This window comes from Sciurus carolinensis, chromosome 8 (genome assembly GCF_902686445.1).
Source record: "Sciurus carolinensis chromosome 8, mSciCar1.2, whole genome shotgun sequence".
Classification (NCBI taxonomy): domain Eukaryota; kingdom Metazoa; phylum Chordata; class Mammalia; order Rodentia; family Sciuridae; genus Sciurus; species Sciurus carolinensis.
The window spans coordinates 135,387,395-135,414,816 of record NC_062220.1 but is presented as its reverse complement, the minus strand read 5'-3'; the positions used below and the strand labels follow the sequence as shown (position 1 = coordinate 135,414,816).

Below are 27,422 nucleotides of genomic sequence, written 5' to 3'. Positions count from 1 at the left end.
CTGCTGGCATGTAGTTAGGCTCTTACATTCTGATGGAGCACCATTATTTAGCCAGCATCCTATTGTGGACTATTTAGATGGCTTTCCATTTTTAGTACTATAAACAACTCTTTTGGGAACATCCACTTAAGTATTCTTTACACTTATCCTCGATTTTCTTCTTTCTATATTGAGAAAAAAGAAAATCTACAGTATAACAGTCATATAGTAATGAAACCTCTCAGTGTTCAGTAGCCTGATGCATGAGAGGTACCTGACAATGAGCTTCAAGCCTCCAGCAGGCGTCTCAGGATGGGATTTGCCCCACCCAAAGATCGGAGCTCCGGCTTCCAGGATTATCCAAGATGGCTGCTCTGGCTTCGAAATGTGTTGGCAAATGGGGAGCTGCAGCTCAGGGTGTGGCTGTGGTCAGCTGGAGGTCCGAAGGCGGGATGCGGTTGGTCAGGCAGGGGTCCTGGAGGTCGGGTTTGTTTGGCGTGGTTGTGGGATCCTGGAGGCTGGGTGCAATCAGTCGGTCTGGGGTCCCGGTGATAGGGCGCAGTCAGTTGGTCTGGGGGTCGTGGAGGCAGGGAGCAGTCAGTCGATGTGAGGGCCCCAGAGGCAGGAAGTGATCGGTTGGGCTGAGGGATCCTGGAGACGGGGCTCAGTCAGTCCGGCCAGGGGTCCTACGGGGCCTGGCTGTTGTCTCAAAATGGCCGCAGCCACGGGTAATCAAATCTGCAGGTACTGTGACAGAGAACTTCCAGGCAGCAGCAGGCAGCTGGTGCTCCACTGGCAGTCGGCAATCAGTTTGCTGACTGCTGTCGGACGATCGGGAGGTGAACCTTGTGCGTTGGGTGATGGAAAGGTGTAAGGCAGGCGATGGACAGGTGAGAGGCAGGCAAATGGCGGATGACAGGCGCCTGACAGTGAGCAATCTGCACTCAAAAAAGGTGTCGATATGCTGGCAGACTGCAGGTGATCACAGCAGACAAATGGGGTAAACACCAGGGGATCGATAAACAGCAAAAACTGCCTCACCAAGAAACAGATATCCTCTGCTTGAAACGGGAGTTACGGAGTGACAAGGAACGCATCCTCCCTCTAGTCCGCTATCTTGGATCCCCTTCGATTTTCTTCTTTTAGGATTAATTCTTAAATTCGTAGGAGTGGAAGTGCTGAAAGAGTAGGATGTGAGTGAACGAGGGTGCTGGGATTGGTTTATCTGACCCTGGAGCCAAGGCTGAGAATTGATAACATTACAGTGAAAAGTCATGGTAACCAGAGGTAGCCACTTGGTTCCTAGCTGGCTTAGGGATGTGGGCTGAGTGACTTAATGATTCACAGGTGAGGTCTAGAGTTAAAAAAAAAAAAAAATTAGAATCCTGGTTCTGCAAATCACCACCTATGTGATTTCCGACAAGTTTCTCCATTTTTCATACTTGGGTTTCCTCATCCGTAAAGTGAGAACAATAACTCATCTTAAAGGGTTGCCAGTCATTCAGTGCATGCTTATTCAGTGCCTACTAATCACCAGCTTCTGAGTTAAGAGTTGTCAATCTAGAAGGAAGGAAGGGATTTGTAATCACACAAATATAAAATTATAAAATTGCATTGTTATTATTAATGAGAAATACAGGATGCTATAAATGAATGGCAGGGAGAGGCCTGATTTTATTTATTTATTTATTTATTTATTTTTTTTAGCAGAGGTTGCAAGATCAAGTGAGGTGTGCCTTTACATATGGAAGATGTGCAGGTGTTGACTAGGTCACAGTGGGGAGAAAAAGGCAGGAGCAAAGCATTTTCAAGATGGAATGACATCGTGGGACATTTCTTTTACACCTAACTGCCCTTGGAGTTGTAGTTCCTTCTGGAAATTTCTCCTGAGGTCTGATATTCCCATGGCTGTTTTTTCTCCTTATTTAGCTCTTAGTTTAAATGACATCTCCTTAGAGAGGACTTCAACTATTCTCCATCGTCAATCCCCGACCGGTGTCAAACGTTTTATTACTTGGCTTAACGTTTTCCTTCATAAAACCTCTCTCTGATTCAAATTTATAATTGTTTAAATCTTCCCGCCCAAAAAAAGACAGGGGGAAAAAAGGCGGGAGGAAAGACAGGGAAAAAAAAAATCCAAAAAAGAAAGGGATTTTGAGGGGATGGTGGTGGGAAGATTTACATGCTATAAATTCTCAATATCTGGCATGAAGTAGTCATTTAATGCATGTTTATTAAATGAAGGGAAATGCTTGGCGCAAAGCCTGACCTTGGCAAACGTCACTCATAGTTAAAAGCCCAAGCTAGGTGCATGGTGCCCGTGCACCCGGGGCAGAGCGAGGGGCGTGACAGGGGTGTGGCAGCCTCCCGGAACCTAAGAGCCGCAGCCGCACCGGTTTCCGGCCGCGGCGGACACTTCCCGTGGAGGGACTGTCCCGTGGCACCTGGCGGCGCTGAGGGCGACGCGGAGGCTCCGGAGGGTACGGAGCAGCGGCAATGGACGACCACAGCCTGGAGGAGTTCCGTCGGTGCTGGCAGGAGGAGCTGGCGCAGGCCCAGGCGCAGAGGAAGCGGCGGCGACCCGAGGCTGCCGAGCGGCGGCCGCGGCGGGCCGACGTGGCTCCGGGGCGCGGCGAGCAGGCCTCGGGGTACCTGGCGCTGGCCCAGGGCCTCCTGGAGGGCGCGGGGCGGCCCCCGGCGGTGCGGGCGACCCGGGCCGAGAGGCAGGACGCGGCGAGCCGTTCCCGCTCCCCTCCCGTCCGCGAAGGCGCGGGGGGCGGGGAGCAGCTGGTGGATCAGCTCATCCGCGACCTGGTGAGTGGCGGTCGCCTCCTGCCGAGGCCCGGGCCGGCCCCCGCCTCCGAACAAACGGCTCGATGAGTTGGAAAGCAACTTTCTCTGTGGGCCACCAATTGGAAAAAATAAAATAAAAAAGAGTAGTCGTGTGCACACCTATGTTCGTGCGTGCATAGGGTGTCCATGGAAGAAGTAGTTCCCACCCCGGGGCTGTTTTATCCCCCAGATTTGTCAGTGTCTTCAGACACTTTGGGGTGCTTCCGCGCGTATGTGCGCGCAAGGTACTGGGCATGCAGTGTTTGCTCGTAAACATCTTGCAATGCAGGGAATAGACCCACAAAAAAATTATTGGCCCAAAATGTCAATATGAGTTTGAGAACTGAAGAAGGTGCATACCCAAACTTTTTAACAAAGGTGGTTTTTGGAGAAAGAGGGCCTAGGATATGGATAGGAAAGAATTACTTTTAGCTTTTCTCTGTGTACTGTATTTTATTTTTTTTCTAACTTCAAAAAATTAAAGCAGAAGAAAAAAGGGGTAGGAGGAGAAAGAATCCTTTAGGCAGTATCATTAGGATGGAGGTTGTTTTGAGGGGGCATGGATCCTTTGGAGAATCTGGAGGCCCACCGTAAAAATGACCTCTTTCACCAAGTGATAGAGTCAAGGTCACCTGGCACTTACCCAGGGCTCCCAGGTTAAGAATTGGGAGAGGCATTAACTTTAATAGTTTGATTTACATGATGTTAAAAAAAAAAACAAAAAAACAAAAAAAAAACTTATAAAGCTTTCCATTTGGGAATCATTATGTAGTAGGAGTTGTTTCAAAAACCGAAGTGGCTTATCTTTATGTAGTGTGTAGTTTTATTCAAATAACATTAATAACTTGTTTTTTTAAACAAGAGTCTGTTTCTGTGCTCTGCCTTAATTTTATTTATTTTTATGTTTTTAGATGTTGATAGATCTTTATTTTTTATTCATTTATATGTGGTGCTGAAAATTGAACCCAGTGCCTCACACACGCTAGACAAGCGCTCCACCACTAAGCCACAACCCCAGCCCCTCTGCCTTGATTGTAATACAACAATCCTGTGAGGTAGATATTAACTCTCCTTTTACAAATGAAGAGACTCAAATTTTTCTGTGATTTGCCCAGGGTTACCCAGCTGACATATTCTGGGGATTGAATTTAGATCAAGGTCTTTTTTTGTGTGTGTGGGGGGGGTAACCAGGGATTGAACTTAGAGCCACTCAACCACTGAGCCACATCCCCAGCCCTGTTTTATAATTTATTTAGAGACAGATTCTCAACGAATTGCTTAGCCACTTGCTAAGTTGCTGAGGCTGATTTGTTATTCTCCTGACTCAGGCTCCCCATATATGGGAATATAGGCGTGGCACCCTTTTGACTTCTCAATTTTACCAGGTTAAATTTGAGTTTGCTTAAGGATTGCCTGAGGCCTTGTTGAAATACAGGTTCTGGGTCCTGTTGAATCAGTAGCCAGGGAAGAGTGTCCCAAATATGATAATTAGAATGATCAGGCACATTTGAAACATTGTTCTTTCTTCCTTTGGACCTTAAATCCGGATTCTTAAGACTTTCCAGCTCTAATAGTTATAGATAGTGGTTCCAAGAATAGTGGAGAAATAAGTATCCTAAGAAGGAAGGACCCTGCTTCTGGATCCAGGAAGGATCCAGGGGTCACATCAGAATCTAAATTTAACGTGTAGTTGGAAAAAGGCCTGCTCTAACTCCCTGGAATGAGACCTGGTGGGCTTCTCTGTTCCCTTCATAGTCACCACATTAGGTGAGGCTCTGCTATGAGCAGCCTCCAAAGTTGGGGCATCTTTCATTTTTAAAAAATACATCACAGTCATCAGTAACATCACTACAAAGAAGCAATTGTTCATTACCCGCTTGTGTACTGTCTCCTTGGTGCTTTTTTTTATGGTACTAGAGATTAAACTCAGGGACACTTGACTACCATACCACATCCCCAGTCCTGGTTTTTGGTGCTGTCTTAAGGTTTAAGAGACTTCATTCAGTTCTTCCAGTAACCTTCTTCGGTGGCCTTTTTCAGCCCCACTTGGAACCTAAGCATTAGGAAAGTACCTTGGCTGTTAAGGGTCAGTAAACCCATCCAGTATCTTTGGTCTGAGGACTGATGTTAAGATTTACAGAAAAAGCTTAGCTTCCTGTATCAGTGACTGGGAGCTGTATCAGTGACAGTTAAGGTAACTGAGTGAAGCAGGCTAGATATTACTTCTTCAATCCTTTTTTTCCCCTAGTAGTATCTTTTTTTTAGTCGTTTCGTTGTGTATTTTTTCCAGATTCTACCATAATTTGGTAAGATTTGTTTCATGGTGGCAGCTGACATTAAACATATCAGGGTAGGAATTATCTTTCTTGAAATATGGCTCTCCATTTTGTTTTTTTCACTTTTAAAAGTTTTTTTTTGATCACACTTTGAAGTGTACAAATTAACAGATCATAACTGCACAGCTTGATGCATTTTGAAGAGTGTTTGTATGCCTGTAAGCAGCAGGCAGATTACAGAACAGCATCCCCAGCCTGACAGAAGCATCTCTCGCCTCCGTGTTCTCTTCCCCCTCAGGGTAACCTCTCACCTGACTTCTACACCACATTTGAACTACATTTAAGTGGAATCATACTGCATCTACTCTTATGCCTGGGTTCTTCTGCATAGCATTATGAGATCGATCTCTGTGAATATCCCACGTTTTACTTATTCATGCTACTGTTGATGGGTATTATTGATAACTAGTTTGTTAAGAGCCAGCTTGGGGCTATTGGGAATAGTACTGCTATGAACATTTTGCACATCTTTTGGGACATTTGTGTATGGTTTCTAGTATTCACCAAGAAGTGGAATTACTGGGTCATAAGGTATACAGGTGACAACCTTTTCTGAAGTAGTTGTACTGGCTTCTCGTTTTTGATAGTAACTTGGATGTGTGGAAGATAGTATTTAACTTTCTTTACCATAAATAAAATAACTCCCAGCTGAGATGCCATAAGACAACTGAATTGACCCCAGTGGGGGTGAGATGATAGAGTGATAACCGTAAAGCACATGTTATGACTGGGCTAAGGGTGTTAGCCACTGCCCAGCTGGTGGTTGCCTTGTAGGATTGGGGTCCTAGTGTTGGAAGGTCTTTAGATTGCTTTTTATAATAATTGGAAATAATGTAGTATTATGTGAACTTTCTCACTTTTTCTTGCATTAAAAAACAAAAAAGAAGTTGGCTTAAAACAACTTTATTTAGCTAATTTTTTTGCTTGCAGGGTGGCAGTTTGGCTTTAATGTGGGTGGGCTCATTCATACATCTGAGGTTAGCTGCTGGTCACCTAGGCAGCTTACTTTTGGGAGTTGGCTAGTTGTTGACTGTGAGTGTGTGTCTGGGTTATGAGTCTTGTTGTCCATCACTTTAACCCCTCATGGGCCAGCAAGAGGGTAAGCTCAAGTGCTTTTGATGTCTCTGCCTAGGTCATTACCACGTTGGCCAAAGCAAGTCACATGGCCAAGCCCAGCATCGGTGTGGACTTAAGTGCTTGGATCAGGGAGACTTGCATAGATGCGGGGCTGTTACTATAATAATCTATCTGACCAGCTCTTCCAGTTGTAATTGTTGGTAGCCAATACGACAAAGTAGTAAGGTCCTAAGTTCTAATGCTGCAGGTTAAACCAAATCTGACTGGCTGGATCTGTCTTTGCCATGTGCCCTCATAGGACACATTGTGTGGTCTTTGGTTGACTCCTGAGAAGGAAGATTATGTTCCATTGGCACTTCCCAGAAACCGTTCCCAGAGACTGACGTAGCTGTCGTGAAAGAGAAATAGAAATCTGGTAACCCACTCCCCTAACCTTCAGCAACTGACTTCTACTAGTGCATCCTGTTGTGGTTTTGGTTAGTCTTTTCCACTTCAGTCTTTGGTATCATCATTAGAGTGAAAGCAACTAAGTTATCAACCAAAAGTTGAGTTGCCTTTTGTTGAGCAGTTGAATACCCTTGGAGTGTTGTCTGGCTCGAAATAGGCCAGAACCTTTGATGGACAAGCACAGCTGGAGTGAAATTTAGAAATAACCCCTCCTGAGCCTGATCTTCTTTCTCTCTCTGCAAGTACTTGGAATTGAACCCAGGGACTCTCTACCACTGAGCTATATCCACCATCCTTTTATTTTGAGACAGTCTAGACTGACCTTGAACTTGTGAGCCTCCTGAATAGCTGGAATTACAGGTGTGTGCCACCACACCTGAGGCTTTTAATAAGTGCTCTTCGAAGCCATCTCCGTTTAGGTAAGGAGCTAGGAATATCTAAATTGGCACTTGATAATATATGGTTAAACTGAGGGAAGAAATGGTATACCTCTGGTCCAAATTTCAGAGAATAGTGGAGCCCCTTGAGAATGATTACTTGGTCCCATTTTTATTTAGGTGGCATATCAGATCTCTGGGCTGCAGAGCAAAAACACCCAACTCAAACTGACTTAAACTGGAATCTGTCGATTTATGTGACTCAAAATTCCAGGTGGTTGTGCTTGTTCTGGATGTTCACATAATGTGACTGGAAACCTCTCCTCTTAGTGCTGCTTTCCTTTCGTTGGTTTTATAGCAGTCTCTCCCACACTGGGGACAAAATGGCCACCAGCGTCTGCAGTTTTACATTCTACCTGCTTGGCGATGCAGGGAGAGAGCAGCATGTCTGTTTTCTGTTGTATGCAACAGAAATCACGAGCTAAGTTCTTATTGGTCCAAATTGGGTCATGTGAGCAATTTGGAGCCAGTCTCTGCTTAAAATTGTCTGAGCTTGCATCTGGTGCCCACTCCTGAAGATAAGGGTGGGGTCAGTCCCACTTAAATCAGATTGAGTGGGAAGAGAGAGAAAATGAATGTGGGACAGGCAACAACGGCCACTACCGATATCCACTTTAGGTGGCAGTTTGGAGCAGCACTGTAGGACTACTTTCTCTTCATCCAGACTCTGTATACTTATTGATCAGCTAGGTGCTGGGGCATGGCCATTAAACAGAATTGGTACGGTTCTTGTGTTTGGAGAGCCCCCTCTTCTAACTAAGAGAACGACATTAATGGAGCCAGCACAGGCTGGGCGTGGTCCTGGGCTCTAGCACTGATGGACCAGCATTCAGATGCAGGCCCTGCTGCTGACTGGTTTTCTCCTGGTGTGGAGTCGGGCACGGGTATCCCTGGAATGACTCCCCTTCCTCTTTACTGCCCTTTGCCTTCCTTTTAAGACTCAGCTTGAATTCCTGTCTCCCGTGTTAATTTTCCCTGATCCCTCCAGTTCAAATTTCTCCACTCCTCTAACTAAAAAAGTCTTATTGTCAGTGTCATGCATTTCTCATCAATTTGCAGGTCTCTACTTAGTGTATTTGAAGTAGTCTACGTATATATATAACTTGTAACTTAGGTCATGTTTTCACTGGAAGGTTCTGATGACTGGAAGCATCATGGGTTCATTCATTCCACAATATTCATTAAGTGGCTTCTTAGTACCAGGCACTATTCTCAGGCATCAAGGATACAGCAGGGAGCAAGACAGAAAATTTATAGCTTACATTCCAGGAAAGAGGGAGCTAGACAGTGGACAGGTAGTTGTCAAGGAGTACATGCTCTGGGAATAAAGTGGACGGGGAACTAGAGTGAGACTGGTGGGGTTGGGGCTGTAATTTTAATGGTGCTGTCCAGCATGGCCTTTCTTGGGAAGGTCACTTTTCATGGAAGACTAAAGGAAGTGAGGGAGCAGGCATGCAGAGATGTGGGGAGGCGAGTCCAGGCAGAGAACAGCAGGTGCAAAGGTTTCACAGTGACCAGAGCCAGCAGCCTCCTGGTCGTGCAGCCTGGAAGTGACTGAAGGACCTTGCGCGCAGAGGCACCTGTGCTCGGTTTAATGCTCTGTGTTGTCTTGAAGTTCTTAGTTGTTTTTGACTAAGGCAACCTACGTTTTTGTTTTACACTGGTCCCCCCAAATCACACATCTGATCCTGATGGTGGGCGTGACTTCGCCAAACAAATTCATACCCACAAACAGTATGACTCTGGGACCAGAAGCTTCCGATGGGATCTCCTCTTCCCCTCTGACTCTCTCCTTGCTGTGTCCCAAAGCTGGGATCCAGTGTAGACTGTGGGGCGGCGGGGAGCTTGGAAAGCAGAGGTCTGGCTGTTTAGTTTCACACTGATTTCCTTTACTGCCACAACCAGTGTCCTGGGACTCCCCCCAGCACTCATTCCCCAAATCCTTTAGATTGGCATTTTCCACCTCCCTCCCTTGCCAGAGTGCCGGGGGAAGTCATACCAGTAGGTGGTGAATGAGAATGTGTCTCAGAGTGGGAAAGCCTATTCCCGTTTTAAAAAATAAATTGCAGACATTTTTTGTTCATCTACCATGTCTGGTTAGATTTGGCGATATAGTTGGTTGTTTGCACATGTGATCAGCAGACATTTATCACATACCTTTTGCTCTTACAGCTAGGCATGGGCATTAGGTTCAACGTTAAGAGATAAATTGGCTTTTCGTGGACTGCTTGGGAGCTTAACCTCTCTTTATAGCATTGTTTCTTTGGAGAAATGATTTCTAAGTTCTAAATAGCTGACTTACTAATGAACTGTGGAATACCTTAGGGAACTATCTATATTGCCTCTTGTAGTCTTGTGTATTTATTCTGCTTTACATGACGATGATTTATCACTATAAAAGATTTTAGCTCTTTGAGTGCGGTTGCCCTTATACATTTGCTAACAGCACCTCCCCTCCCTCCACACTGGGCATGTCCCTGAATTCAGATCATATTTGGAACATGAATTATCCTACTTTCAAAATGTACAGCATGCTACTAAAGAAATATTTAGGAACTTTAGAAGAATGAAAGAAGAAAAAAAAATCTAACGTCATTACTCAGACTACTGCAGTTCACATTTTGGTGTACTTCAGAAATTCTTTGTGTATGTAAGAATATGCAATTTTAAGACAAAATGGCTGCCTATTTATTTTGAAAGTGTTTCAGACACCTTCCATCAGCTAATGTTTTTCTGCTTAAGGAAGACACAGGTGAAACTGGAACGCCTCCATTCCTTCTGATTGAGATTGTGAGGTCTACCGTGCTCAGCTTTTGTGTTACCTGGAGAGTCGAGATAAACTCCTCTTGGAAACGGTCTCCTTTCCATCACAGATTTAGTAGAAATGTTCTTGCAAATCTCTTATTCCAACCTGAAGTGCTTTTTTTTCTCAGATTCTCAGAACACCACCTAGAGAGCGCTTCCTGTTGTTTGCCCTGAAGATACACATTGAGAACAAAAACCTTAATTCAGTTTCTTCACTTTGTACTGATTTGGCTCTTAGTAATTATCCCTTCTTCTATTAAACAGGAGCAGACAGATTAAATTTCTAACAGTAAGGCCCAAAACCAGTCCATTTACTGAATCAGTCTTACATTAGCACATAGGGTGCAGACCAGTCTCCCTGGGGACGGATCTCTTTGCAATTTCTCTCAGCATTTTTGGAGTAAGCCCAGTAGACTTTGGGAAGATCTGGTACTGGCTGACCTCAAATTAACAAAGTAACATTACCCTTGTGTGTGCCTGTGTTCCCCTTGTTTGGGAAAGGGGGTAGACTGACTGTAATCTGCTGTGATTTGGGGCTGTGGCTTTAATGTGCATTAGGAACACCTGAGAAAGCAACGCTTGAGCACCATTCCTGAAATTTTGGGGCAGTAGGTCTGGGTGGGTTCTTCGTATTCAAAACAAAAAACACCTCTGTGGGTTATTTTGATGTGTAATACAGGACAAGAGTCACCAAGAATGGTAAGAGAATAAACCATTGGTTAAAGCATTGAAAACCAGGTTGTATTTTATCAAAAAGACATTTTTCCTTAAATTTGAAAGAATGTTAATTTGAATTTGTTGGTCTTCTAGAGCCGTTCTACAGTCTGTAGAGCGTAAATTTGGCAAGTCTCACATTGACGGGAGCTCTTAAACTAGTGCACAATTATTAGTGTATTACATTATCAGTGTAGTCACATTGATTTTTTTTATAGAGTGACTAGTTCTCCTATATTAATAATTTCAATGTCTTTTTGTTTTCTTCGGTGCTGGAAATTGAACCCAGGGCCTCGAATGTGGTAGATAAGCACTCTACCACTGAGCTGTATCCCCAGCCCTCCAATATCTTTAATTTCTTTCTTAGAATATTTTCTGAAATGCAGAGGTTGTCCATTTTCATGTTTTTAAGTCAGAATAGATACCAAACTGACAATGTGGCTCAAAACTCTTCGAGTGGTGTGTGCTTCACAGTAGTCTAGGTGGTAGTGTGATAGTTATCTTTTAGATAACAAGGAATTTCTCTGCACACTAGGAGCAAGTAGTATTTTTTATTTACATCTACGAACTGAGGGAAGCACTAGTCTGAGTGCTTCAGACCCCCGCCACAGCTAGGAGAATTTCCGTGGTTACAGGGCTACAGCCTTGGTCCAGGACGTGGCTTCCTGTCCTTGTTAAGTCATGCACACTATAAAAGAGTTGTTTTCAACCACATGCTCATAACTCAATCTTGTTTCCCAAGTGGTATGTTACTAATAATAACAGATAGAGGTTTATGAATCATTTACTTAAACTTTAGTCTACCCTAGTAGGCTGGTATAATGACATTATTCTCACCTGCTTTCCAGTATACCTCCTTGAGTGGGAAGTAGCTTACGTAGACTAATGTCTCTGGAATTGTACACAGGAACCTTGGGGATGTATTGGACATAAGACCACCTTGGGTCATTTCTTTTGCTTTGGGAAAAAAAAAAAAAAAAGACAGATGTTCCCTGTAGGTGGTTTGGTGGCTTGGTCTTTCAGAGGGGTCCAGCTTCGAGGCAATGGGGCCAGGCCTTTGTGTACAGGCACTGACTAGTCAGCAGATGCAGACTGCCCTCCGAGAGATGTTTCTTTGGCTGAGGGCAGTGTCTAGGAAGGACTCAGCCATGAACCATTGGCAGGCAGCACTTTCACCAGGGAGAATGAGGGTCTCACATATTAAGGGGGAATCGCAGCATCCCCCACAAGAGCCATTGAATGAATGTCTTGTGCAGCGTGAAGCTTCAACATTTGATTTTCTGACCTTGTGGGTTTACATATTTTTCTGTAGTGGGGAATCAAACCCAGGACCCGACATGTGCTAGATCTACCACTGAGCTTTATTCCCAGCCTCTTTTTCTTTCTTTCTTTTTTTTTTTTTTTTTTTTTTTTTTTTTTTTAAACATGGTCTAAGTTGCCCAGATGGCTTTGAACTTGTGATCCTCCTGTTTCAGCCTTCTGAGTAACTGGGATTGCAGGTGTGTGCCACCCCACCCAGCTACATAGTTCTTAAGATATGGATCTTCCTATATTGGTTTCTTTTTTCCTCCTGCCGTTCTACAGTCAGTAAAGCAACAGGGAAGGTTATTTACATGAAAGTCTGGGATCTGATCTGTTTTGGATTGATGATCAATAGTTTTAGAGTTTAGATGTAATTCTAACAGCACAGGAATTTTTAAAAAGTTTGGAATGTTGGTATTTACATAATTACAGTGTAGTGCTTTGGAAACAGTGGTTGCTCCCCAGGACTTAGAAATGATCCATCACAGACCAGTGTGCTGCATTAATAGACCAGTGCAGCATCTGACCGATCGTCTGTGTAGTGGCCTTAACACTACTTCCTGGTCACCTGCAGCCTGGGGAGTGCATCCTTTTCATCCAGTGTGCACCAGAGCAAAGCTTTCCTGAGTCTTAAGGGGCAATTGCCCTTTTAAAGTTGACTGTTTCACAAAGTCCTCTCGGAGAATCCCTATTGTATGCATACTTTGTGTTCAGACTCCTGAGTAACCTGACCTCTGCTTTGCCAGCCTTTTGCTACTCCTCTAATTGATTGTCATCTGCTTATAGTATGACAGTAATATAACAGGTAAACAAGCTGTCATGGGAGGGGGAAGAAACAAACAAAGGCCCTCAAGGAAAGAGAATAGCAATATTCAGTCATTTATTGGGTGCCAAGCTCTTTCCATGTGTTATCTCATTTTGTTTGTTGTAACATGTTCATAGGGTGGTTATACTGTGTCTGTTTTACAGGTGAGGAAGTTCAGATGCAGTTTGACTGCTGGCTTGACCAGTAAGGTAACAACCAGCTTTATCACCAGTTGAAATCTGCTCTGAACCTCCAAGACCCTGCTGCATCCCAGAGATGATCTTGGTTGGGATTACAAAGGACCACAGCAGGGTTGGGCTTATGCTAGGATAGAGGGGCTGTCTTTCAGGATGAGGATGGCGAATAGACCAACTGTAGGGACATAAGACAGAAGCTCCAGCCACAAAAAGTGTGACTTTTCTGCACCAGAATAAAAACAAAGATGATGGTGTCTCATGCCTTGTCAGAATATCAAGTCCAAAAACGAGGTCTTGGAGTGTTCCAAATAGGGCCTGCTGAAGAAAGCAAGGCCTGGCAAGTCACTAAAGGAGACTTCAGTTTGAACAATGGGGGCTTTTCCTTCACCTTTTCTTTATGTATGAGGATAAGGAACATTTTTCTCTTGTTTCTTTACCAAGTGGGCAAACTAGGCCTTTCCACCTCATCACAGTCAGAATAATCCAAAGGGGAGAGCAGGAGGAAGTCCAGGGGTGTGCGTGGCAGGCTCGTTTTGTGTGTGCTTTCCCGACCGGCTGTGGCTCCCCCCATGGGTGGTGGGGGTCTCCAGTTGTATCTGGGATGCGTGAAGCCAGTTAGTTGCGGGAGGGGACCTCGCCTGATGTGAGACCAATGACTTTCCATTATTTTCCTAGGCAAAGACCCTGTGCCTTCCAATTACCCTTGCAGATTTTTTCCTGTTTTTGTCTGTGGCCAGCATTTCTCTCCTGATTTAACATTCTGTTCCTTCTTTGTCCACAGAGGACCATCAGCTCTCACTCTTTTTCCTCTAGAGAGCTTTTTTGGCCCTCATGCTTCGCCTTGCTCTGTTTTTGCAGTTGAACACCACATTTCCTTATGCTCTAGAGTTTCCTTAGCCCTGAGACTCTTAGATGAGTAGACATACAATTCCAGAACAATCTTTATTCTGAATCGTGGTAGGGTCTAAATTAGCTCTCACATTCCATTAACAATGCTGAGACTCTTTACTATTTTGAGACTGCAGTCTCACAATACATAAAAATGTTGTATTTGAGTGGTGAATTAACAATTTGCCGGCAACCAATAAGTCACTGATGTCAGCCAAAGCTTATTAAAAATGAATTTTATTAAGCGAGTTCTGCTGGGACAAAGAACACAGCTTTTCCTAGCTTTGCAAGGCACATACCATGCCACAGTGAGCTTTGGCAGGTGGATTTGGGAACAGGCAGAGGGGCACACATGCACACTTGGCTTTTTCCTGTTTCTCGCGCGTATTGCTTTGTGCCACCAGGGTCGTCATGACAGCCTTATCTCCAGCTGAAGCTGTTACCTCATCTCTAATTGCTTACCCAAAGGCGGGTGAGCTCTCATTTCTCTGCATTAATAAATGACACTGAAGAAGAACTGCTTTGTTTGCACTGGCTCGCTCAGGTTAACCAGCATAAGCCCAGGAGCATTTGGAAACCTCTCGATGGCCTCTCTGTGCAGAGCAGGGTTGTTCTTGTTTACTTTTTGCTCATGGTCACTGCCCTATTCTTTTCCTGGTTTGAAAACGCCTTAGTGACCCAGGTCAGCATTTCTCCAGCTGTGGGTGCGCACCCCCTCTGAGGTATGGGGGGGTAGCAGTTGCCTTGGGAGGAGGGGTGGCTTCCCTGACTTCCAGGCTCACTTTCTTGGACACCTGCTACTCACTTTTCCTTAGAAGGCAGGAGGCTTTCCACAAACCTTTGCAACTATTCCTGTAGTGTATCCCAGGACATAGCACCTCTGTTTCTCCTTTTTAGAGCATTATGGGAAATTGTGTGGATTTTGCAAATGTATGTGAGGAGGGTAGGTTTGTGGGAGTCAGAGAATTGAGAATGGCTGGCAAGTTCTGAGTTAGTTCTATGACTTCTTTGTGAAATAGAGCACTTCCCTTCTGGGAAACAGCCTTATTTCTCTTGTCACCACCTAAGAATATCTCTGGTAACTTAAAAGACCTGAAAGTGTGAGTTATTTTCAAATCTCAGAATCATAAGCTTGTTTCTTTTTTTTCCTCAGAATGAAATGGACGATGTGCCCTTCTTTGATATCCAACTGCCTTATGAATTGGCAATCAATATATTTCAGTATCTGAACAGGAAAGAACTAGGAAGGTGTGCACAGGTAAGCTGTCATTAAACAGTTGTTTACATTTTCTTCAGTGTGTGGTTAAAGTGTAGGAAGCCCCTGGCTGACAGAAACTCACTTTATAGAGTTACAAACCTTACAGGATTAGTGAACTGCATAGCAACTTTACTTGAAGGAAGACAGCCTTGAACTTAAAGGACTCTGCTGCATGTCACCACTTGGTGTTTGTCTTTCTGTGACTGTCAGCTCAAGAGCTCTCTTCTCCCTGCAGTCTAAGTTATGACTGACCTGTGGCACTGAGCTCAAGGCTGACAATTCTGGGCTCAGCCTTTATTGAGCTAGCCTGTGCTGTTAATGTGCTCACAGTTTTTAGTGCAAAGATGTGAGCCCTTGATTAAATCAGGTCATTTGTTAGGGTGGGAGCTGAGGGTCAGTCCTGGGACAGAACAGTGAAGTCATGTTTTAGGCATATAGTCCAAATTGCCCTTTGTAAGCACCAGCATCCCACTCGGTGAGGTAGAGGTGTGTGAAAACTGAGACCCATCAGGGAATTGAAGATCAGTGTCACCCATCAATGCTGGCTCTGGGGCATATGCCAGGGAGTGAATTGCTGGGAGATAATCATCTCGGCCAAGCTTCATTGTGTGCATGCATCATGGGGGAGTATCTGTAGTACACATATTTGAATTAAGGAGGTCTGGGGAGGGGCCTGATAGTCTACATTTGTAACCAGGTGTCATCAGTTAGCTTTGGCCACACTTTGAGAGGCAAGTGTTTATGCCACTAAAATTGTTCTGTTGTTGGCATTGTTTTGGCTGAGAGTTATATAATTGATTTTTCTTTATCCTTTTAAATTCATCTTTTCAATTGATAAACATCGTATTTATTTTGTACAATCTGTACATTGTGGAATGGCTCAGTCAAGCTAATTGCCATATGTATCATTATGTATAACATACCTGTTATTTTGTGGTGAGAACATTTCAAATGTGTTCTCTAGGGCTTTTCAAATATACAATACATTGTTATTAACTATAACCATCATGTTGTGTGATAGATCTCTTATAGATTTCTTAAACTTATTCCTCTTTTCTGACATTTATATTCTTTGACCAGTATCTCCCCAACTTCTGAATCCCTGCTTGCAACCCTTCTCTTGTCTCTAGCAGCAGAATTTACTAGGAATTCATCTTTTTTAGATTCTAAATATATGTGAGATCATGTGGTATTTGTCTTTCTAGGCCTCGCTTATTTCATTGAACATAATGCCCTTTGACATATTCATGTCACAAATAGAAGGATTTTCTTCTTTTAAGGTTGAATACTGTTCCATTGTGCACATGCACCGCATTTTCCTTATCCAGTCGTCTGCTCATTCCGTCCTGACTTGTGAATATGCTGCAGCGAACACAGGAGTGCAGCTGTCTCTTCCACATACTGATTTTCTTTCCTTTGGAATTATTTCCAGCAGCGGAACAACTGGATCATGTAATAGTTGTAGTTTTGCTGTTTGGAAGAAACCGCCAATTTTCTATACTAATTTACATTCTCACCAGTGGTGTTTGAGGCTTCCCTTTTCTTCACATCCTCTCCAGCATTTGCTGCCTTTTTTTTTTTTTTTTTTTTTTTTTTTTTTTTTTTTTTTGCGGTGTTGGGGATTGAACCCAGGGCCTCGTGCTTGCGAGGCAAGCACTCTACCAACTGAGCTATCTCCCCAGCCCTGCTTTTGCTTTTTTGATAATAGTTATTCTGACAGTGGAAGGTAATGTCTCCTTGGGTTTTAATTTGCATTTCTCTCATGATTAGTGATGTTTATATTCCTGTCAGCCACTTGTCTATCTTTGGGAGATGTCGATTCAGGTATTGTGCTTTTTTTTTTTTTAATCAGATTATTTGTTCTCTGATTATTGAGGTCCGTAGATGTTTTGGATAGTCTTTATCAGATGTGTGATCTGCAGATATTTTCTCTTATACCATAGGGGTTTGTCTGTTCATTCTGTTGATTGTTTTCTTTGCTGGGCAGAAGCTTTTTAGTTCTAATTCTGTTTATCTTTTTGCTTTTGTTGGCTGTTCTTTTGGGTCATATCCAAAAAAATCATTGCCTGCCTGGGTATCATGTAGCTCTTCTCGAGTTTTCTTCTAGTAGTTTTATCATTTCAGGCCTTACATTTAAGACTTTAATCCATGTTGAGTTGATTTGGTATGTGGGTATGAGATCCTAATTTCATTGTTCCATATGTGGATATTCAGTCTTCCCAGTGTGAATCATTAGACTCTTTTCCCCATTGTGTGAAAACCAGTTAAGTGAAAACCAGTTATTTCTGGGCTCTCTGTTCTGTTTTGTTGGTCTGTGTATCTGTTTTTAATGCTAGTACTATACTGTTTCAATTACTGTAGCTTTATGGTGTGTGTGTGTGTGTGTGTGTGTGTGTGTGTGTGTGTACAGTACCAGGGCTGCTTAACCACTGAGCCATATCCCCAGCCCTTTTTACTTTTTATTGCAAGATGGGGTCTCACTGAGTTACTTAGAACCTCTCTCAGCTGCTGAGGCTGGCTGCCACTGTGCCTGGCTTTTGTGGTATGTTCTTAGGGCAGGTAGTGTGATGCCTCCATTATTTTTCTTTTGGCTCAAGATTGCTTTGTTTACTCAGGGTCTTTCGTGGTTCCATACACTTTTTGTATATATTTTTTCTTTCTTTTAAAAAATGTCTTTGATATTTTGAGGGGGATTGCATTGAATTTGTAGATTACCTTGGGTAGAATGGATCTTTTAACAACATTAATTGTTCTGATCTATGAACACAGGATATCTTTCCATTTATTTGTCTCCTTCAGTTTCTATAATTTTCAGTCTTTAATCTTCCTGGGGGAATTTATTCCTAAGTATTTTGCTTTTTTTGTAGCTATTATGAATGGGATTATTCTTTATTTTGTTTTTGGACAGTTCCTTGTTAACATAACACAAAAGCTACTGATTTTTGCAAGTTGATTTTGTATCCTAGAGCTTTACTGAATCCTTTTATTAGTTCTGATGGTGTTTTAGTTAGAGTCTTTAGGGTTTTCTGTACATAAAAGATCATACTGTGGGTAAACAGGGACAAGGACACCTCTTCCCTTCTGATTTGGGGGTCTTCTTTTTCTTGCCTTCTTGCTCTGCCTAGGACATCCAGCCCTATTGAGTGCAAGTGTGGGCATCCTTGTCTTGTTCCTGGTTATCAGAGGGAAATCCCTCCACTTTTTGCTGTTGAGTGTGATGCTAGTGGTGGGTTTGTCTGTTATTGTACTGAGGTATATTCCTTCTATACGCAATTTCTTGAGAATTTTTATCATAAAGATGTTGGATTTTGTTATGCTTTCTTTTGTATTATTGAGATGATCATATGAATTTTGTCCTTCATTTTGTTCATGTGTATCACATTTATGGATTTTCATTGATTTTTCTTAAGCATGTATGATTGCAGATCATCTGCTTTTGTTGGACAGTCACATTCCCTGGAAGATGTTGGACTGTCCTTTCTCCTTAACTGCCAAAAAATTACTTGGTTTAGTGGTTGCCATTTCCATCCTTAGGTTCTATGATACATTTTCCAGGTGGAAAGATTTGGTAAAATTGAGCAGTAAGAAGACTGTGTGCTAAAATACAAAGCACCCCAAGAATGTGAGTTCCAGGATATTAAAGCCGTTTGATAGTAGTGAAGGCTGGATTTGGACTCTAGAACTTGCTATGTTGTTGGTAGTTAGGTGAAGTAACACATGATACAGGACAATTTAGAGAGTTTATGGTTTTTAATGACACATTTTGCTTAATCAGTTATTTTTCTACTTAAGTATGAGTTTGAAAGGATTTCCAGTTTGCTGCAGTATAACTTCACTGGAGCTGTTGGCAAATATTTTTGGATGTGTAGTGTGTGTCTTTAGGAAACGATGGAAATTATTTAAAGCTGAAGCTCAAAAAAGGTGCTGAAGTGTGAACCGTGCCCAGAGCCATCAGTTGCATTAGGTAAGAGAACCTATATTGTCTTCTTCCCCCTTGATAATTTGATTTGTTATATTCTAACTTTACACATTGGCCCTGCTCCCAAGAGTTGAAAACAAGAGTGTAGCTAAAAGAGTCCAACTCCTGGATTTGAGCCTGATGCTGTTAGCTCAAGTGCTTGGAACAGGGTCTAATAGCTAGCTAGCTGCTTTACACAAAGTCAGCATTAGATGATAAAATCTTCATTCTTGATAGTGAGCTGCTGTTTAAGGAATCGTTCCTTTTAACATTGCTTTTTGCTTTCCTGCTTTGTAGAAAGCCATGTGGCTTTCACATCTGCTGCTGATTTTCTCATCCAAAGAGTTTATCAGTGAAAGATAAGATCTAGTGGAAGAAGAGATCCCCCTTTTGGTACAGTGGAGCTGCGTTTCAGGGTAGATTGGTGATGCTGGTGAGATTATCCTGCAGGGTGAGCAGTGTAATTTGCAACACAGTGGTCCAATTGTCCACCAGAATTCTTCCTTCTTTGGCCAGTTGGATTTGTTTTTTGATGTTAGCCTAGTTTTTAGGGCACTTGTATAAGAATAGAAAATATTCTTAAACAGAGCCCCTTTAATGTGCAGTGACTAAGTTAGCTGCGATACGTGTAGCCAGGATTTTTATAGAGCTTTGGGAGACGATAATGATGGACATGCAGTAGTTTGTAGAATTGGCTTTGTCTTCAATCATTAAAATAAACTACAAAGTAATAAATGTAAGTAGCATTTTTATTTGTTTCTTATGGTGTTTTTATTTTTGAAACAGAGGAAAAGTTGTTCTGTTGGATGGAATGTCCTGCTGCTTTATGATTTTTGTTTTGGGGGGGGTGCTTACTCTGTCTCGTCCTCCTGTCTTTTTCCTCTGAATCTAGGCACCTTGGGATTTTAATGAAATGGGACCAGTTATGTGGAATTGGCATCATGAACTATGTGTATGCCCTTGGAGAAAACCTGTTTGCTTAGATCTTAATGCCAAATTGGTAACTGACTAACAGTAAGGAATCCTTACTAGGAGGCCTTTTGAGATTTAATTATGCCACAGACTCTGCTGGAGAACTGATTTTGCTTTGACTTTGCTTCCTTTCCACATCCCCTCCTCCTCCTGCTCTGAAAGGCTTTATGTTTCCAGAACTGAAGCCCTACTGCCTGGTTTGGTGACCCTTGTGCACTTCTGATACTGGCCTCTCTAGCTCCTTGTTATCACTGCCTAACCCTCAAGGGACTAGTATCTCGGGGACGGTTTCACCCTGCAGCACAGTGTGGCTGTTAGTAAGCAAAGTCATTCACAGACCCTTCATTGAACAGCTTTGTGATTTTGGTACTTATAATTTTCATCCTTTTTCATGTACACAGGATTCTTGGCACATTAAAAGATAGTATTGTAAACTGGATAACAGTGACAGAGTTGTCAGTTTTCAGAATTATGAAATTGTTTGGTTTTTATGAGAAAAGTAAGCTTGCTGTTATATTACAACATGGATAATTTTTTTTTTCTTTTACTTTTTGGCAGTATTGGAGTTTGAACTGTGGGCCTTATGTATGCAAGGCAAGTGCTCTGCCACAGAGCTGCATCCCAGCCCTTTTTAATTTTTATATTTGAGACAGAGGCTCACTGTTTTGCCCAGACTGGCCTCAAACTTAGGATTCTCCTACTTCAGCCTTCTGAGTAGGTAGGATATCAGACATGTGGCACCACCCCTGGTGGAACTGAATAGGGTTGGCTTCTTAGGTATTTACCAATGTTCATTTTTAAGAACTTTTAAAATAATTATAAATTCATGAGATGTTGCAAAAGAAATAGTACCTTCTATTTTTTTCCATTGGTAATATGTTGCATGATTATAGAGTGATATCAAACCAGGAATTTGACATTGGGACAGTCCACAAAACTTATTCAGATTGCACCGGGTTTACATGTGCTTATTTTTTATTTTAATTCTGTGTGATTTATCACAAGGGTAAATTCATGTGACCACCACTGCAGTCAGTATAATCATATGGATTTCTTGTGCTATCCTTTTATAACCACCCTGACCTTAAAATTCTGTTCCCTCCACTAACCCCTGTCAACCACTGATTGGTTCTCCATCTCTAAAGTTTTGTCTGCTTTTGTTTTCAGTTTTTCAAAAGATATATTTTAGTTGTGGGTATTTCCTGAGGTGTAATACTTAGAATTTAGCTGTGTAGGCAACAATGTCTTGTTTTTCATGTAAAGGACTGAAAAATGGACATAAAGCAACAAAGGGAAGGAGGAGAAGATAGAGGTGAAAAACTAAAGATTATGATAAAATTGGTGAGGACGAAGTAACTGATGGCAAAATAAATAATTCTAGAACTAAAGCTCAATATATTAGATTAATATTTCAGGTTTCAAGGAAAATGTGATCTCATGATCTTACCAGAGGTTCACATAGGAGCAACTAAGTTCTGCGTTGTTTACAGCTAAAGCATTCTAATCCTAGTGTTGACAGTCAGGAATCCATAGCCAAGCGAGGCTGCCTTGATTCTTGTGGCAGAAGTGATTCTGCAGATCTGCACTTGCTGGCAGGGTTCCCTCAGTTCTTAATTCCCACTTTTCTGCCAGACTTGTCTTTCAAGGAGATATGTGGAAGGTCCCCGGTATGTCCAAGACCCAAGCACTTTTAATTCACGCAGTCGCAGTGGCTGCCTTCTTAAAGCAGGGGTTCAGGAAAAGGCAAAAAAACTCCAGAAAGTAGATCTAGAACTGGAGGGAACAAGAATGGCAAAGTATTGATAGTCATCCAGCTGAGTAGTAGCTACTTGGGAGTTCTTTACTCTGTTCACTTGACTTTTGTGTGTTTGAAATTTTCCATAATTAGAAAGTCAAAGAAGAAAATAATAAAAGCAGAAAGCCAGAGAATGGTTGTGAGTGAGAACATCAGAACCTGTTGAGGGCAACCATGTTAGGAACTGAGCCGTCTATATGACCTTTGAAAATGAAAGCAATCCTTTTTTTTAAGTTGAGTTTTTAAAAAGTTGGAATTATTCTTACATCTCATTTGATTACTTACCGAGGACTTAGTATCTGCCAGGGGCCTTTCTAGACAGTAAGCAGAGCAGTGAACAGCACCAATAAAATCCCTCCTTTTCAGAGAACTTAGATTATATGAACAGACACCTCATTAAATAGAGAGTATATCAGGTGGAGATACATGCAGTGTAGGAGAACAAGGCAGCGAGGCGATGTTGCACTTTTAAGGGGCCAGGGAAACCTTCATAGAGAAGGTGACCTTTGAACAAAGACCGGACAGCAGGGCCGAGGAAACCCTGCAGGTCTCTGACAGAGGCCCTGAGGCAGAAGCAGCTGAGTTTCACTTGAAGCAGAGCCTTTGGGTGGCAGGAAGGTCAGAGTGGCTGGGTTGTGGTGTGCTGTGTAATGGATTTCCAGATATGTTCACATCCTCCTCCCTGGACCCTGTGAACGTGCTTCCATGGTAAAGGGCCTTTGCAAATGGGATTAAGTGAAGGCTCTTGAGATGAGGTGGGAAATTATCTTGAGTTACCCAGGTGGGCTTAATGTACTTACAAGGCATGAAGTCAGAGAAGAGAGAACATGCTGTTGGCTTTGAAGATGGAGGAAGGGCTCACAAGCTAAGGAATATAAATGACTTCTAGAAGTTGGGAAAGATAACAACGTATTTCCCCTGAAAGCTCCAGGAAGAACGCAGCCACCACCTCAATTTTAGGCTTCTGGCCTCCAGCACGGTGAGAGAAAATCTCTGTTGTTTTAATCTGCTAAGTTTGTAGTTCGTTAGAGTAACCATGGGAAACTAATAGAGTTGTACCGAGTGGAAGCGAGTAAGAGAAGGGATGATCAGAATGTGAAAGGCATTTAACCCACTAAAAGAATTTGAAGCTTCATTCTGAATGGCTTGGGAAGGCTTTGAGTATTTTAAGAAGATGAATGACAAGGGCTGACTTTGATTTTATTTGTTTTGCAATACCGGGATGGAACCCAGGGCCCTGTGCATACTAGGTAGGCACTTTGCCCCTTACCTACACCTCCAGCCCCTGACTTTCTTTTTAAATTGGATCATTTGACTCTCATGTGGAGAATAGGCTGTAGGGGGACAAACCTAGCAGTAGGGAGACCACTTTGAAGGCTTCCGAAATCATCCAGAGGGAGAACACTGTGTCTGGGCCAGGCTTGCACCAGCAGAGGTGGGCAGAGTCAGAATTACCGATGGGTTCAAAATGTGGGAAGAGAAAGAAAAAAGTCAGTGCAGACTCCCGGTGTGTGGACTGCGCAGCTGGAAGGATGAGGTTGCTTCTTGCTGAGGAGGAGGAAACCGGCATGAGCAAGTTTGAGGGGAAGCCAGCAGTCAGGTGTGAGGCTGGGAGTGAGTTCATGATTGAGCTCTTGGTTGGAGATGTTAATTTGTGAGCCCTTTGCACATCAACAGTATTTAAGGAAGGAAACTAAGGAAAACATCGAGGAAGTGAGTGTCGGAAGAGGAGGGTGTTCAGGGATGGAGCCTTGGCACACAGCGATGATGGGAGGCCAGGAGATGAGGTGGGGCTGGTAAGCTGACCAACAAGAAGCTACCTGTGACGTGGAATGAACACCCAGACCACCCCTGGAGCCACGGGGTAAAAGTTTTCGGGGAGGCGGGGGAGGTGATCAAAGGTGTTAAGTGCTGCTGTTGTCTTATTAGAGGGACTGAAAAGTGACCATTGAATTTGCAGCTTGGAGGGTTGGGGAGATAGCTCAGTTGGTAGAGAGCTTGCCTTGCAAGCATAAGGCCCTGGGTTCGATCCCCTAGCACCGCAAAAAGAAAAAAAAAAAAAAAAAAATTGCTGCAGAATTTGCAGCTTGGAGATTGTTGGTGACCTTGGCTAGAATCAGTGGTGGGTTGTGGGGGGTGAAGCTAATGGATTCAACTGCGAATATGAAGAGAGGAAATTGAGGTAAGGAACATACATAAAGCTGTGGACGTGGTGTATTCTCCCCAAGCAGACATGATAGGAGAAGGTGTGGATGAAGCCATGACGTGTCCCCTTTGTAGTCCTTGTTGGTAACCTTAATCCAGGCAGAGCCAACACAGCTAATTTTCTAGCCAAGAGTGCTCTCTCCTTTCTCTCTCTCAAATGTGGCAATTCACAGTGGTGCTATAAAGCAAAATGCTGGAGACACTTTTATTAGCAAATTCTTGCAGCTGAGGCTCACTCAGTGGGGCTTTTACTGAGGAGGGCCTTTCCAATTCTGGTGTATTAAAGAAAGACCATTGGACCTTTGGAAAATTCAGGCTTGTAAACTTGCTAGATTTAATGTAAGTCAAGAAATCAAAACAATTAGAAAGACTTTCTTTTGGTTGGACTCTTTAAAGTTCGCTTGTGAAAGTTTAACTAGGTACTTGCTGATTTTTTTTTCTTCAGAATTAAAATAAATTCTTAAAGGCTGTTATTTTTCTTTAAAAGAAATAGAAAAGCACCTTCCATTTATAGTTGCTAAATAAATTATTGGCACATATATGTTTTTAATACCTAATTGTGGGTACACTCCTGATCCCTTTTTGGAAGTGAGTCTCGCCTCTACCTTTTATAAATCCCTCAAACAGGTTTTTTTGTGTTGTATTATCCAGGGATTAAACTATATCCTGAATATTATTTTCTGCAGAATAAAACTGAGTTCTGGGGTTAGTGGTATGGATAATGCACCAAAATGTCAACTTTTTATTCTCAGTTTTTCAGTCCTTAAACCTGTTTTACGGATTTCAGATTGTTATTTAAAACAACTTGGCATTTTCTTTGGAGCTGATAGAAGATCTGAGATGTTCGAGTCTTCCTGAAAGTCCCACTGAGAACTTTCTTCATATTAAAGTGACTGAAATATGTTTGGTTTAGTTCTTATGACAATTCATCCAGAATGTTTAATGTACTTGGGATCTTCTAATTTGTAATCACTGAGCACAGGATTTGCATGCTCTTAAAATGATGATTTAGAAGCTCTATCTGAGAGAAGAAAAGAAAAAAATAATAAAGCCTTGTAGCTAATTTTTGGATTCCAGAATTTAAAAAGTCCCTCTTTGGGTTCAGTCTTTTGATCCAGCCTGACTGTATCAGCAGGAACCAGACTTTCCCCTGTGTAGTTTCCCCAACTATGGGAAGCAGCCCTCAGTCTGGGTACATCTCTGGGTTGGGTCTCGGATGCGGAAGGTCTCCGTATGGCAGGTTTAGGTTAAGAGCTGATGAGAATTGCTAGTCTTGGTGCCCCATAGGCAGTTAGTGCCCAACTCATATCTTTACTAATAAGCCTGCAGAGTTACTGGGCTTTTGAAATACTCCTTGGAGGAAGAAGTCAGGAACCAAAAAAGTTTGGGAAATGCAGCTTCTTACATTCTCATCATAAGCAACACATGTCAGTCTATAAAAACTCTGAGAAGTCCTGCAGCAAAGAATCCTACTTGGTTTTCTTTAAACTAGTGTTCCCTAAACTCATTTTATCATGGAATCCTTTTTTTTTTTTTTTTTTTTTTTAAAGAAACTTATTAACACACTGGGGAGCTGTTGTTCTGCTGAACACACTTTGGGTAGTTCTGGTCTGTTTAATAAGGTAATAACTACATTTATATGGCTTCTTTGCTATTCTGAGTCTTGTTCAGTAGTTATATTTTTATAAAAATTTAGTTTTATGATTTTTACAAAGAAGGATCAGAGTTAACTGCTTTGTATTTAGCTAGCACTTTCTGCCTTGGAGAACCTGTGAGGATTTCTAAAAGTTACTCCTCATCTTACGGTTCATTTAATCCTGAGTTCCAGAGATCTGTTAGGGGATATACTCTGCTCTGGAACTATTTGAATTGTGGTCTGGCTCTAGCACAGCTGATGTTGGTTCATCCCTCTCTGTGCTTCTTGATTGCCTAGTGCTCAGACTCACTCTGGCACAGACAGATGGACAGACACTACCCGGGTGTCATGGGTAGGCTCAGCTGTGGATCACATATGCCAAAAATAAAACCACAGTGTTCTGTCTAGTCAAAACTGGGGCTCCAGTGTTATTGAGTCATTATTCCATTCTTTATTGTCTGACCACTTGTGATCAGATGAGGATTTGTTTCCTGAGCCCTTATGGCTAAGATGGAAGAGTGTGGGATGACAGTGTGGTTAAGTGGATTTGTAACTGATGCTGTGGCCTTGCCCAGGGTGAGTTGCTTAATGGATCTGTGTCAGTTATGGGATGGGCTCCAGTGGTTTGCCACAGGACCCTGTCCAGCCTCAGCCCCATCTTGATTAATTTTTTTTAAATAATTAAGACATGAAGGCCCACAAATCATATTTTGCAGAGGACTTATATGGGAGAAGTAGCTAGTGCAATGAATGACAGGATTCGGAGGTGATCTGAGGGGGCTAAAATGTTGGGGGGCATTGGACAGGCAATGAGGTGGCACTTAATATGGATAAGAAGTTTATAAAATTAAGAATTTAGGTGTACTCAGGTGCAGTGGTGTGTGCCTGTAATCCCAGTAGCTTGGGAGGCTGAGGCAGGAGGATTGCCAATTTCAAAGCCAGCCTCAGCCACTTAGTGAGGTCCAAAGCAACTTACTGAGACCCTGTCTCAAAAAAAAAAAAACAAAAAAAACCTAAAAAGGGCTGGGGATGTGGCTCAGTGGGAGGGTGCTTGCCAGGCATGTGTAATGCTTGAGTTAGATCCACAGCACTGCAAAAAAACAAAACAAAAACAAAATACCTAAATGTCTGATGAAATCCTTCTGTTTGTGGCACTTGACAACCATATATGGGGGATTTTTTGGGTCTGAGTACCTTATTTGAAGAGGGACTCTGTAGATGCATAACTATTAGGGCTTATAGTGATATATATGGAAACTAGTCATAGGCAAATAGTTGAAGGACATGGGTCATATTTAGATCAGTGAAGAAGTGGCTAAAAGATTGTATGATCACTGTCATCAGCTACTTGAGTGTTGGAAGATTAAATTGCTTTCTTCATCAAAAGAGCAAAATCAGGGCCACGGGCAAAATCAGCACAATGGAGGAATCACATTCTGATAGTTAGACCGCCTGGTGAGACAGCAGAATGATTTGGGAGGTCAGCTCTCCCCGGAAGCATTCTGGGATTGCCTCTACTCCTTAGAAGCTGTGAGAAACTTCTTACAGTGAGGAGATGTGCCCAGTTGACCTCCAAAGCCCTCCTGATTCTTCATTTCTAAACCATTGAAGGCAGGTGAGGCTTGAGCATTACTCCTTCAGCACTACAGTGTTACACGTCAAAAAATAACAAGCTTTGCCACTTATGTATGCCCCTTTTGAAGCTATGGGTTTCGTGTAAAGTGCACAGCCTGTGCCTATAAGAAAGTGACTTGCATGATGTGACTGTTTGTCACGTGT

At 42.6% G+C, this 27,422-nt stretch overlaps 1 protein-coding gene across 1 annotated transcript in view; it reads left to right on the top strand.

The window, feature by feature from the left end:
* The first annotated feature begins 2,405 nt into the window (after positions 1 to 2,405).
* Fbxw8 (F-box and WD repeat domain containing 8) overlaps positions 2,406 to 27,422 on the top strand; it is a 105,616-nt gene continuing 80,599 nt past the window's right edge. Inside the window, exons 1-2 of the mRNA XM_047561605.1 lie at positions 2,406 to 2,793; positions 14,973 to 15,077. Of these exons, the coding sequence (XP_047417561.1) occupies positions 2,476 to 2,793; positions 14,973 to 15,077 (423 nt within the window). The 5' untranslated portion in view covers positions 2,406 to 2,475. The remainder of the gene's footprint in view (positions 2,794 to 14,972; positions 15,078 to 27,422) is intronic.